General features: G+C 36.6%; 1 protein-coding gene across 3 annotated transcripts in view; it reads right to left on the reverse strand.

The window, feature by feature from the left end:
* Nucleotides 1-280: 280 nt before the first annotated feature.
* Nucleotides 281-14,819, reverse strand: part of LOC113500167 (brain tumor protein) — an 83,931-nt gene continuing 69,392 nt past the window's right edge. For 2 of the 3 annotated variants that reach the window (XM_026880872.1, XM_026880871.1), the window contains one exon: nucleotides 281-5,908. In XM_026880872.1, the coding sequence (XP_026736673.1) occupies nucleotides 3,352-5,908 (2,557 nt within the window). In that variant the 3' untranslated portion in view covers nucleotides 281-3,351. The remainder of the gene's footprint in view (nucleotides 5,909-14,819) is intronic. The other variant, XM_026880873.1, reaches the window with a different exon arrangement.

Consider the following 14,819-nt stretch of genomic DNA (forward strand, 5'->3'; position numbering starts at 1 on the left):
TTGTGTGGCAATCTCAAAAGCTGATTCATTAACACAAACATGCAGTCACGTGTAACTAAATTAATCACATTAAAATAGTTACAGCGCAACAGGTGAAACTACTGAAGCACTACATCGGTAAAAAAAAGAAAATAAAAATAAAACACACATCAAAACTGCAATGAACTGGTATTATTATAAAAAGCAATTACAACAAAAATAATTCAAAACAAAACGATGTACATTAATTTAAAGAACAATTGTTTATACAAATAATTAAAAAAATATAATAATTATAACAACAAACATCGACAAAATATATTTAAAGACAAAACATGTTTCAAATTCAGTCCTCGAGCTTTAGAAATGCAATTTTTAAGAATGAAAATGTTTCTCGTACAGAAAAATCATTTTTTACTAACATTATTATGCAAAAACACAAAACGATATGAACGGAAATTAAGTTTGTAATAATAATTATAACTGAAACTTAAATTACCATTTTCTGGTTAAACATTAAAGTAACTACGGTCGACAAAAAAAAACTAAAAAAATAAAATCGGTTTACACAGTTACCAGGAGTAAACGTGAAGTTGTCATAATTTGCAAATCTTATTTAATAAAATTTTAATACACTATACTATACTTAATATAAATATAATACGATGAAAATGATCTCAATTAAGTAGAAGCGTATGTTGTTACCAAACAAGGACTTCTCCGATGAGAATTACAACAAAAACATGACAAGCGATCAATGAATGCGGTAATTTTCACGGAGAAATCCCGATACTAAAGCTTAAAATAACGGTTTACCCATTTCTAGCGTAACCTCAGTTTATTAAGGCGAATTATAAATAAAAATCATTGGTGAATAAAATGGGTAGGTCGACAAATTCGTCAGAATCAACTGAGGTGAAGCAGATTGAAGGTCATTGTCGACTTACAATCAATGTTCAGGTCAGTGGATTAAGTGAGAAGCATCCCGCAGCGCCCCAGGGATAGGAACAGGGCAGTCTAAAATAAAATCATTGGTGAATAATCACTGAAATTTGGACACTGAGGCGTTGGCGATGCATTTCAACTAATCCAGTGTTCATTAACTATTCGATCGAAGATGCGTCAAGACAACGTATGCGTGTGCACGGCGGTAGGCAAAATACAGAAAACAATGCGAGAAGAAATCAGTTGTTCTCAAAACGTTCAACTTTTAGTGCAAGTACGGTAATTCATTCGAACTCCTAGTCGACACACGAAAATTACCGCCGGTTGATCTGTCAGCCATGTTTTCATTATGAAACTGACATTTGGCAATTTGTTAGTTTATATTATATTGTTGAGCAGACTTTGTTAATATTATTTTGTATATATTGCCAAAAAACTTACTTTAATTAGATAATCGGTGGTAAATAAATATTATATTTAATTAAACATTAAATAAAGGCTTGTATAATTTCCAGTATAACATTACGATAACTTGCACTACAAGTATAAAGATGAAATCATAAGTAATTCGATCAGATACCCTTACGATTAGATTTATATGAAAGTATGGTACATATTTACAAACAATACTAAATATCACTTATTAAATCACAACATGATCTTATGGCACACGATATACAGGTCGCCGCGGTGCGCACGCGCCGCTGTCGACGCATCTTCAAACATTTTTAATTTATTTAAGAAATATCACCAAAATGGAAACGCGTAACCTAAAACTAACGCAGATCTATAAGATACCGGCCGACAGACCGGATCAGATCATTCTATTGTCATAGATTCAGCGAGAAAAAATACTAAAAAACCATTATTTACTAAGAAAACCAAAAAAAGTTCTAATGAAAAATCAAACTAAAATAATTCTGCTAACACACTCAAACACACGGTAATAAAAAAATAATAATAATAATAGCGCAATATTCATAAAATACAAAAGAAAAGTATACGTTACACATGCACCGTAATATTAAACACTACAAAAATAAAGTTGCTTCCATATAAAAAATATCTTACCCGAATAACAAATTGTATAATTATTTTGTATACCGAGCTGTTTATAATACTCCCAGTAAGTAGAAACGCATGCGCGTTTCAAATCTGCTAAAAATCTCAAAAAACCATAAAAAAAGATGCTAGCGAAACGACCATTTTCTAAGTGCTCTAATAGTTACTACCGTGTCCAATGCTTATAACATACAATCAATGCATAAAAACGAACAATATAATCAACCAAATGTTACTAAAACAACATCAGAAGACAAGGTCCGCGGGCTCCCAGTGACTAGGCGGTATCGATAACACAACTGCCCTCCGATATAGAACGAGAGAAAAACTTACAATCTTTTAGTAAATCTAAAAATGCTTTATAAATTCTCAACAGAGGGTATCACTAGTTACGAGTGCATAATTTGGAACGAATTGAGGTCTATAAAACATTCTTGATCGCCACTTTGTGATGTTACTATTACGTATAAAAGAAATAGTATAATATTCAGTAGAGTTAATAGTCATTGTTTGCTTTATCCAAACTCCGCAGGCAACTTTGTCATTGATAAAACCCCTAACATCATTATTTCCCTAAAATTTAGTATCTACGTTAAGTGGGGTAGTAACCAAAGATTGTCCATTTCAGCTCAATCAATTTAACACTTACCTAATTAATAATGTAACAACTCCTTACTTTAGATTTTTATAATCCATAGTTTCCATCGACACAGAATAAGTGCTAATTAAAAACAGGAAGTGCTATTGTGCCGTAGAAATAATCTTAAAACTAACAACAATACCGCTCGATGCTCTCTTATTTACGATAAAATCACACGCTTAACGCCTAACAATTTGTTAAGTAATAATAGTTAAAATATTGGTCCAACAAATGGGCTAAATAATACAAATGCCCTTAATATTCATCCCTAATTTAACGATGTGGGATATGAAAAAATATTATTCAATAGATCAAAAAATGATAAGGATTCGAGAACACCGTTCGCGTGAATTTACGGATCGATCCAACGGAATTTAATCTCTAACCATCAATCAATAGGTACTCGAATAACAATGTCAATACTATAACTAATCTCATTACAGTTTCGTTTAGAAATAATTCATAAAGAGATCTCATGCCGAATAATATAGAGAACACCCATCTAAGCCGGTATGATCACATCGAGACAGCCACAGGGTTACACCGCTTGCACACTTTTAGCAAGTTCCGTTCACAATATCGTCACTCGAACTACAAAAATTGACACACTTCGCCAGACCGATAAGTCTTTACGTCGATTAATAGTAAAAATTACGCCTCAGGGTGTCGATTTTTGTTTTATAGCTCATCGGTCATTCGGATCTCCTGTGATCAGAGCGTGCTACTCACATGCCTATTGGCGGCACTTGCACGTAGCGGTAGATGTAGAGCCGGTAGTCCTTGCTGGCGAGCACCACGGATCCGTCGTCCATTAGCGCCACATCAAAGCATTGAGCGTGTTTTACTTTGCTCTCTAGTGCGGACACCAGTTGTCCGTCTTGCGTGAATATCGTCAGGTTAAAGTTGTTGTGGTTATCAGCGATCAGGATCTCACCGGCAGCGTTGATGCCGACACCGATCGGGTAGTTGGTGACGCCTTCGCCTCCAATCTGGCGCAAGTAAATACCTTCGTAGTTGAAGACCTTAACGCAGTGCGCGCGGTTGTCGCTAATAAAAATTTCTTGCTTGTCGTTGACTACAACGCCATTGGGGAATTCAAGGTGTTTCGAGCATCCGAATTTCTGAAGTACATTTCCGATCTGGTCAAAGATTATGACGCGCATCACTTTGCACTCAACCACGACGATACGGCCCTTGTTATCAACAGTAACACCACGGGGGTGCTGGAGAATGTTAGCACCAAATTTACGAACGAATTGGCCGTACTGATTGTAGATTTGAATTTGGTGTGTAGGTGACCTTTCAGTGACGATGATATCGCCTGACGTGCGCACAACAGCCACTCTATTCGGGTACAGAAGTTGACCGTCACGTTTGCCGCATTCTCCGAACTGGAACTTGAACCGTCCTTCTTTATCGAATATTTGGATTCGGTGATTGTTGGTATCGGCTACAATAATATCGTTTTGAGCGTTAACAGCTACTCCGCTTGGTTCCGTGAATTGTCCTTCCATCACACCAAACTCGCCGAATTTGCAGTGGTAAATCATTTTTTGTCGTTTGATCTGAGATTTTGGCGGAAAAATAGCAGTGGAGATTAACTTGTTTGTCAAGTCCAATATGGGATCCGTATGAGCCGCAGTGCTAAGCGAGTACGGATCGGTCGTCGTAGGTGGGAATAGTGAGTCGCAACCACCGTTGGACCATTTCTCGTATGGGTTAATTCCGTTCAGGTTAATATCTCCTATGGTGGTAGAGAATGGGCCCAGACTGTTAGCACTATTGAATCGCTTAGAAATGATGTTCGACTCAAATGGTGACGTGGATTGGCTTGTAGGTCCTAGGAGACCGTTTGTGTATGGGCGGTCAAGCACACCGTTCAGTCCAGTAGGAAGGTGGATACCACCGTTCAGGCTACCTGAACTGCCATTAACACTGCTGCTGCTTGAAGAGGAACCACCGTTCAATAGGTTGCCATTTGTAGGGCGAGCAATGGGTGGTTGTTTCGTTGGGCCAACATTCGCTTCTGAGCTAGATCGCACGTATCCAAAAGTGTTTCTTACTCCAACTTGGATAGCTTGATAGTTGGAGACAAATTCGAGCTCGCAAGCAGTCTGTACGCTCTGCTCTGGATTGGAACTCATCAAGGACTGCAATTTCGTATCTAAGAGTTTCCTGAACATAAGTATTTCAGCAATGTTTGCGCATTTAGTCAATCGCTCTACAAAGTCGCACGTCTGGTATATTTTATCAACAGTCTCTTGAGCTTTCTGCCCGACTACAGTGAGAGCAATTTGTTTTGTGGAAAAGACGCTTTCTAGTTCCTTGAGTAATTCTTGCTTGCGCTCTTCTAGCATAGAGCGGTAAAATTGGAACGTATCATTAATTTCATTTTGAGCTTTATGGTACTGGACTTGTAACTTGCCAGCAGCATGTTCAACAGTTTTGACGACGTGCCTTATTTCAGTAGCGCGAGTCTTGGCTTCATTTACTGCAGTTTGCATCAACTCCAGTTGTTTAGGGCCAGCATCAGACAGGTGCTCACAATCGTGGAGAGCAGCTGGGTGCTCGATTATCGTGCATTCTTTGCACACCGGCACGGAGCAAGTGCGGCAGAAGTATTTAAGTATATCATTTTTGTGCCTGGGGCAAAAAGCTGTCTTGTCTCCGCTCGGAGTGAGGGCAGATCCAAGCATACCCTTATCATCTTTCAAATCTGTGAACGCCAGCACACGGTGGCCTTCAAAGCAATGCATGAATTGGTGCGCCATCACGCAGTTTGGGCAAAGGAAGTTAGCACAATCAACGCAACGTGCGACTGCGTCTGATTCCTTGGATTTGCAGCCGGTGCAGCGGGCTGAGGGCGAGCTTGTCTGGCGAGCAGACGGCAGGAGATCGGCGTCTTGCTCAACAGCAGCGGCTATCACTAAGTTCGTGAGTAGCCCGGGAACACCAGCAGTCGGTAACTGGCTGTCTACGCGGCAAGTCACGCAGGTAACTTTGTCAGGATGTGTTTGCTCCCTCTCCAGGCAAGCCCGGCAGAAGGTGTGAAAGCAGTTGAGTACTTTAGGGTCGACGAAGGTTTCTCGGCAAATTGCGCAGATGGTGTCGAGGCCGTCGAATTCACGGAGGTCACATACGGCGGAGTCACTCGCTGGGGGCGAGGATCCGCTGAGAGTCAGGGGCGATAAGGAGCCACGCTCCAGCGAACCTATTGAGTTGGCACCGGGCAGCGACTCAAGGGACGGGGTGCGTGAGGCCATCTTCAGGAAACCGGCATCCCTGTAACAATAAAAACGACAATTAATAATGACACAAAGCAATTATTGGAATCATAACAAGATCATAAATATCCGAGGTAACCATTTCTGTTATTAAATGTTAGGAAGCTAGGTATCTCATATTTTTCGTAAAGGCTTCCTTTTGCGGAGAACATGATCAAGAAAAATTTATATGTGAATAGAGGTATTACGTAAATGCATTTTCCCTCGAAGCCGTGACCTTAGATACAGGGGAAGCCGTGCTATAAACTTGATAAATAGAGAAGCTTTACTCAATATTTTCGGAAAATTTACGAGCAGTCGAGCGAAACACCGGAAGAAGCCGGGTAGAGTAGCGAAAACATCAATAACACTGTCGAAAATGCAGGGAGCTAGAAATGTTTACATCAGATGCACTTCCCAAGGGCGGGGGTTGCCATGGCGACGCATGGGGTGACGTGGTGAGGGGATCCGTTCTCAAATTAGAGGGTGGAGAATTTCGACTCCCTCTTTTTACCTTAGGGGAGATATTTGAGGTGAATGGCCTTGGCAGCGAGTTGGTTTAACAGCCCTAATGTCTATTTTTGGAGTTGCAATTCAGTTGCAAATTTGGGATTGTAATGACTCTAATCCGGAGCTCACGGTGCGAAACTTTATGAAATATGACCCCCGATGTATATTTACGTAGGTTTTTAATTAAAAACGCACGCTGATGTAGCGATAAAAGCGCGTCTGGAACGTTAAGTAGCGATATTAAACCTATCTACATTTTAGAGCAGAATAAGGTACGATCTTGTTTGTTAAAATAAATGAGTTTTTACAATCGCAATCTTAAAAATGTTCTATAGGTTTTGCAGCAGGTAATTACTCTTAATACTTTAGTTAACCTTTCAAAGCTTCGTGACTGAAACATGTTTTAAAAGAGCGACCTGCGGTTATAATTCACTTTAAGTACTATCTACGGCACCTACTTAGTCCATTTATAATAGTTGTAAACATTGTTCCCATCAATGAAGTAAACGACAGGTGCATTGAGTTATTTATTCCTAAAACAATATCTCAGTTTTCAATATGAACCAAGTATAACATCCACTAAATCATTTTTGTGCTGCCTTCTAAAATTCACTTCTGATTTTGCGACGTATGTAAATCTTTGTGCTTGGCAGTGTGCATGGTTTATGTACCGGTACCTATGTATGTGAATCTCAACGGGCTATTCTGTCCACGTAGACCGTTTTCCGCACAATACATCACTGGGAAGCTGTCTAATTCCTGATATGTAGCAGTAAGTTTGGCACGTACTATGCTCGGACCATCATTTCGGACAATTAATTATGGATAAGATTTTGCGTTTAATGAGATTTGAATCTGAATGCGATTATACGTAAGAGCAAACATTAACCACACAGGTACTGCTTTTAGCACGCCCTTGTTGTGCATACAAAAATGAAAATATTAAAGTAGCTGTTACAAGCTATAAATAGCAGAAAACATCGTGGTAGCGTTGAAATCTTTTCAAGATAAGATCATCAAAAACATACCTTTAAATACCAATAAGGACCGCAATTGAATACTCTTATACAAAACATCGATAAACTTACAGTAGAATTCTTATTTTCCGTATTTTCCACACAAATTTGGCGTTTGTCACAACAATATCTGAACGATCTAGATCCGAGTCTAGCTGTAGGTATTATCGTGATAAATGGGAACGGCCGCAATACATAACGGGTGCAGTTTAGTTCGAGTGAAGGCCCGACGGAGGCTCGATTGCATTGCCAATGCGATGAAACATGCAAAATGACCGAGTTGGGACTAATGAAGACATGGCATGGAATTTGTACCATTTCAGGTGACAAATTAGATGTTTGGCGTAGGTTTGCGAATGGAAGGGATGGTATTTGGAACGACGAGTGTAGTTTTATTGAAAAAAAGAAAAAGGAGAAGAAAATCACATAACCAAAGAGAGTCATTGCGTTCTGAGTTCAGAAGTGGAGTAGGCACCGCGTTAGATGATGATAGTGATGACAACATTTTTTAACTACGAATAAATGGTGTATTGAACTGAAATATCTTACATTTTTTTACTTTTATTTTGAAATATCTTGAAAGAATCTGTGGGTTTGATTAATACTCACAGCATTTGGAATTCTCCTAACCTTGTCTTAAAGCTTTATAGCAAAACTAGTATTCACCAAAGAAAAATGTTTTACTTATAGCATTTTCTTTTGGTACACTAAATTTGGCCCTGAGTAAACATTAATCCCGAAGGACTTCGAATCTTTTGAAACAATAGAATATGCAGGCATGTACCTACGAAACCTAGACATTAAGTAAGAAAAGTAGCTTATATTGAAGAAAGGTTTTAAGGTAATACATTGTAGACGTGGCTTTTACGTTAGCCCTCCGTATAGGAGTAGACTGGATATTGAAAGCGCCATTATTTCCAAACTGCTTAGGGTTTTTTTGTGTAAAAAAATCGTATTTATTTTCCACAAGTTTTCCAGATTGAGAACCGGACTTTCCCCAAAACTGAAGGAAAATTTTCAGTCTTGTCTCACTATGAGGTAGTGTTCTGAAATCCTATTACACTTGGAATAGAATTTAGATTTCTTGAAAGAAGTTGATCGTTTTTGTAATTCAAAGCAATATTTGAAATACGTCGATTCAGTTCCGTTAAATCATTTGCATTTAAATTTTCCCTAAATTTCCAAATATCATTTTATATTCAACCACAAATTAGTCACAAAATCTAACTTCGGTCCAATTTCCTCGTTAATTTGTCTTTATATCGGTGTCAGAACAGGTAGAACCGTGTAGTTAGTTGGCAACACCGCTTATTCGCCATTGTGACGTGTCAGTGCAAGCATATTGCGGCGAACATCGCATCGTTTGTAATTAGTACAGCATCGATATCCTGCACTAGTCAGCGGTTTGATGGCTCTAGGTATAGTATAGGTTTGTATTTGATACGGTGTAATGTTGATTCGGTTTACGCATATTCATGAGTTGAATAGGTTAGGTATCACTGTAAAGGTAGATTTAACAACTATTAAAAAATGTGTTTGTTAGAAGCATAAATGGAAAGACGTACATTATTTTTTGATTAAAGTAAATTGGCTTTTTTTAGTTTCTGTATACAGAATGTTCATCTACACAAGACGATGTATTTATATCGCGCTGATAGTGCTGGTACCTACATCTCATTGCAACGATCAATATGTATGAGCCTGCATACATAATAGCATTATTCGTAACCTCCAGAATTCCTCTATCTAACCTCCTTTTCCAAAATATTGTATTTTACTACTAACATAAATATAGATTTTGTAAGGTAAACTCAATTTGAAGTTAAGATTTGTATCAGTACTATATGTTTGGTAGAATAGTTGAAAATTGTATGGCATTGTACCCACTCAGTGGTATCCCTTTAACACAACTATAAAAGAACTAGATAAGGCCACACTTTATGTAGGTGCTGAAGTATATTGGGGAGGCTTGTGCGAAAAAGGTTTTATATAACGTCGATTATATAACGATTTCCTAGTAGCCAAGCTGTTAAGTAGTTACTTCGGGTACAATATGCGAACTGTAAGAAAGTTTAATAAGACGCATCCAGTTTCGCATCTTCGCAGAACCACCGGCCGCCATTAATTGCGATTGGGTCGAAGCAGATTACTGAGCCCCAAAAGGCTTCCCGAACTATCGTAAATCACAATCAGTCGAACACAAAAATAGACCGAAGCACCTTGATATTAGAGTGCGTATTGGTTTGTGTTGTGTAGTGACAATTGAAATGTAAGGGCGGGTCTGGTTGCTTCTGAGTTGTGGACGGTAGACAGGAGGTAGCGCAAAGACTATTATTTTAGGGTAACATGTACTAATTTGGGACCATTGTTAAGAAATACGTAGGCAGGCGAGAGGTAGTAGGATTATATTAAGTGGCTCCTATTTATTTGTTGTCTTCAACTACACATGTATGGGGACTACACGTTGTTATCTACAGTATGGCTTTTTGACTTTTGTCGACACGTTGTCCATTTAACGACAAATTTAAACTTAAGACCGTTCATTATCGTATTTATTTCTCATATTGTAACTCAAAAATTCTAGATTGTAGCTTAAAATAAAAAGAACAGGCATTTTATAAAAAAAAACTCGACACGTAGGTACTTATGTAAAAAAAAGTAATTTTGTTCAATCAAAATTTAATCCTAATTTAGACTGAAACTTAATATGTAGGACACGCAACAAATTAAAATTATCATAAGTAATTAAACTTTTATTAGAGAGATCGCTTTGTGCAGATTGTGGAAAATTTCGCATGGCTTTGTCAGAAGCAAAATTTTGATAAAACGATAATTTTACTAGAAGTAAAGAGTTTTTTGCCTAACTTATGTATATTTTGATGAAATTTATATTAAAAGAAAATTCAAGGTAGCTTTTCAAATTAGTTTATTTATAAGGCTTTTTGCTAAAGATTGAAATATATAGTGTTGAGATCAGTCATCACTAGAAGATGAAATAAGTTTTGAATGTTATAACTAGAACATCCGATTAACAACATGAATTTAACAACAAAATTTTATGGATGCTTAGAATACACGCTACTAAAGGGACGTAAAACTCTCTTTAGACATTATAAACAAACATAATAAACTAGTTAAGAATATAACCGTTGTAAATCCTTGTAATTAACATTTCAGTCGGCCATTTAATCTAAAAATTAACATTTAACATCTCCCGCCGACAAATTTAGCACCGTACCTGGAAGAACACATTTATACTGGTACTCAGAAACGGGGTGTCCGGAACCCCTACCACGATAACTTCAAACAAGACTGTCGCCGTGAAAAGAGAGAGACGAATCTATGCGCTGGGTATGCGACGTCTTACTTTCGCTTCGACGTAAGTTCCGCTATAAGATTTCATGGTACAGACGCGGGTGAAAAAAACTACGAGTGTGGCCCGACTTATGTGGGTATATTATATAAATGGACCACTCAGTGCTTGTGGCCGCCATTTTTCTTTATTACCTCACCTTTTGTCGAGGGAAACTTTAATTTTAAATTCCATAAAAGGATTTATTTTAACTGTTTTGCTTCGTTATTTAAAATAATGGAATATTATGCTCGGCTTATCGGCTGTCGATTGCAACAGACGGAAGACAAAGAAAATGTTTACATAGGAACCGCAGGATTTAAATATTTAATTCAATGTTTTCATGGAAAATCCTTGAAGCGTGCACAACTTAATTCTAAATATATAATAAAATTGAAATACGTTTCAGTTGCTTAGTTGTCATGATTAGAGGAACTTTCATAGCAGTATATGAATTGAATGGAGTTTCGAAGTATATCGCAGCATTGGCATGCATCAAAGATCAAGTTATTATTAGTATTTATTAGTACGCAACACGAATTTAAAATTAAAATCTATTATCATACACTCAATATGATCAAACGGGCGTTAAAAATAGTCTCCGATCCCAGGGTTGCCACACGCGCATTATTCAAAACACCCAGCCGCTTGTAAAAGTTAAAATTCATGAGGATCTTGCAGGGACAACGTATATGTCGCAGTAGGCAGCCCTGCTTTTATGACGTCACGTATTACGCTAATGCAGCGGGCGTAGTATTTTCAAATGTAAATAAAACACGAGGATTTTTTTGCATTAAAAATGTTGGGTTACAATTTATTTTTTATCTTTGGGCTAAGGTTTTCTGGAGACGTGCAAATGAATTTTTATAGTGTGGAGTTGAGCTCTTGAACTGTACGGCAACTTACTTAGAGCAATCAACACAGCGTAGCTTAAGTAGTGGGGCATTGAAATAACTTGTACAAAGATATATGTAGTATGGGTTTAATTGTACATCTTTCAGAGAGTTATTTTTATAGCTTGGCTTAGCTTATCTTATATACAAAATATGTTTTATAAAGCTGAAGAGCTTGTTTGCATAAACGGTAATTTAAGTAGAAACTTAACTTTATATTGATTTATTTATAGACAGACCTTTATAGCATCAAGCTACGATTACTAAACTCATTCATAAAAAACTTTTCAACACTTAATCCTCAAAAAACCTCTAGTCTATCAAAAGAAACTAATATCAAGCCGTATAATACCAGTTTAATTTCTAAGTAAAGTCTCAAAATATTCAACAAGAGCTCCTAATCTTTAATATTGAATGACAACACATAAAACTTGTTCAATATCCCCGAGAGAAATGCAAATCCCTTGTCCTTTGTAAATAAATAATGTATGAAGTTTCGAAAAACACGTCGCAAGATAAAACTGGCACCTGACTCTATTATTCACACGAACAATCAAACGTTAAAAGTGACAAAATGAGAACTACAATCAATTCACAAAAACTCTTTTCAGTTAACTGATCGGGATTAAGGATTGAATGTTTACTAACGGGATTTGATTTTAGAACATTTTTAAAGGCATTGTGCTATCGATGAATTATAAAGAAAGAAATCGGTCAGTATTGGATAATTAATTTTTATAGTACACTTCATACATTTTTTTTTAATTAAAAAAAAATATTACGAAAACTGCGCGTTTAAATTACTCATCGTATGTGTATGCAGTTAAGTATTACTGATCACGGAAACTGCTTATTTCGGGACTAAATTCAAATTCAAAATATTTTATTTTCAGATAAAAAGAATGATTCTAGAAATTTCAAGTTTACTTTATTCTCTCAAAGAAATATCTTAAGCAATAGACTCAATGGCTGTAACAGCAAACATTTATAATTCATTAGAAGATACGTTAGCGGTACATCTAATCGTAGGCGCAAACAGGATTAAGCAAACAGTCACAGCGGGCAAATCCCTCATCAATCAATGATCATACCATGAAACCACGACAGTGCATACGTAACGAGTTTCATTTGATCACGTTGTACAATAGCTTTAGAAACTATCACAATACCTAGATCAAATATCGACGGTTTAAGTTAATAAAGTTTAATATGATATAAGGCACGAATTCCCACGGTTTGCTCTCATATAGAGCAATGATCACCATGCTTACTCACTGCAGGTCAGTTTCTCTGATTCTATTTTTTTTTTAATGTTCCTGACAATATTTTTAGTAACGTTTTTCGGTAGTGTCTAGGAAAAATTAAGAAACGACGAATTAAAGATATATGGTCACGATTGGTACCTACCGTTTATACTAAAATAAATAAATACTATGTAGCTGCATTAAAATACGTTAAAATGTAACACAATTCCAATTCGATATTTATATTCCTTCATTCTTAATTTGAATAAAAACAAAATCGTTTTAAATAGACGTCAAATTTAGAAATGCGTTTTTAAATTTAGAACGACCTATGCTCTTGTCATAATAAAAACCGTTATATGCAGGTATTATCAAGGTGGACCACACGACTAAAAATGTAATGCAATTGCCGACAATCTAACCACTCAGCCAGAATCCCTATATTCCAAAGCCCTATGTTCGTATAACGAATAAATTCTCGAAGAGATTTTGCGAATTTGAATATTTCGAGCTTGAGTTATTCAGAGTTTATTGACGGCTTTTTATGTTGGATGGCATTTTTTTAGGACTGCTATTCCGCAATTTAATTCATGTAACGAAGCTGCGTTTTTTAATGGATTTGTATAATTTTGTCTTTAGGGCGGCGCTGTTAAAAGGAGTCAAAACATCAACTGCACTGTAAATTTACGACTACATACACTTACAAGCTTAATAAACAACAAATATACGCACACGTGACACCAACGCAAGTTTAATTACGAACCAACTTATCAGTGACAGGTGCAGACATGTGAAAACTGACTGATACTGCAAATGAACATCGAAACATCAGGATTCCATCAATTCGAGAGGAATCATCCATCCGACCAGGTGTGACGTCACTCATATTACGTTAATTGTGAGTCCTACATCTTTAGTAATAAGACGATAACGTCAGAATATCGTCACACACCATCGCAAATTGCCACCATTAAAATTCAACGGGGATCTAAAATACGGAATTGTGGGTAATGAATCTAAACGCTCCCTCCAAATTGAATTCGGAGTACATTGTAATGACGTATCGCTGTCTCCCTCGCACTTGCTAATAAATATCGATATTAATTTGAACAGTGTGTTATTGAAATCTGTTCTAAGCTCGAAAAACGAATGAATTGTTTATTTCATAAATAATACCAGCCTATAAATGTCCCAATGCTCTATAAAAGACATTGTTCAATAGTAGAGAAGAAATCTGCACTAATTTAGGAGAACTGAGCATTATATTAATAACCACGTTTGGGGTTGGCGACTCCGAATTCCAATTAAACAAATCAAAACTTCCCAAAGATGTTTCGGTTCACTATTCACCAGAATATAATACAAAAGTCCTTCCTAAAGCTAATAATAACTAAACACATACTATCGTTAATTGAGACAAGCATAACAAAAAGCAAGCTCAAATCAGAAATCTCGCGACAACGCTATTTGCATAACCAAATGGGTATTTATCATTGCACGCGACAGTATTTAGAATTTGAAATTGATCGCTCAAGTCTCCGTTGAATACACAGCGAACTAGCGACAATGATAAATATTAATAAAGCAGAACTTAAAAGCCTTTCGTTTACATAAACATCTTCAATCAAAGCTTAATACCGTAGCGTTTATTTGGAACTAGCAAACACCGACTAATTGGATAATTGTGAACATTTGTGTATTTAAGATTTACGTTTGACAGATTTACTACATTATAGTTCTAATTAAGAGTAATTTAGTTAATTATGTTATGTTTAATTAGATTTGTATTAGCTTGTGAGACGCGGTGCTATTCGTAATGTTTGCTTTTAAAGAGGAAATAAAAGTATCTTCATTAGTAGTATTAAAGTGTCTAATTTGTAATCACGACTTATTTTTATTATTCGGTCAAAAATAG

The sequence above is a fragment of the Trichoplusia ni genome, chromosome 13, assembly GCF_003590095.1.
Source record: "Trichoplusia ni isolate ovarian cell line Hi5 chromosome 13, tn1, whole genome shotgun sequence".
Taxonomy (NCBI): Eukaryota; Metazoa; Arthropoda; class Insecta; order Lepidoptera; family Noctuidae; genus Trichoplusia; species Trichoplusia ni.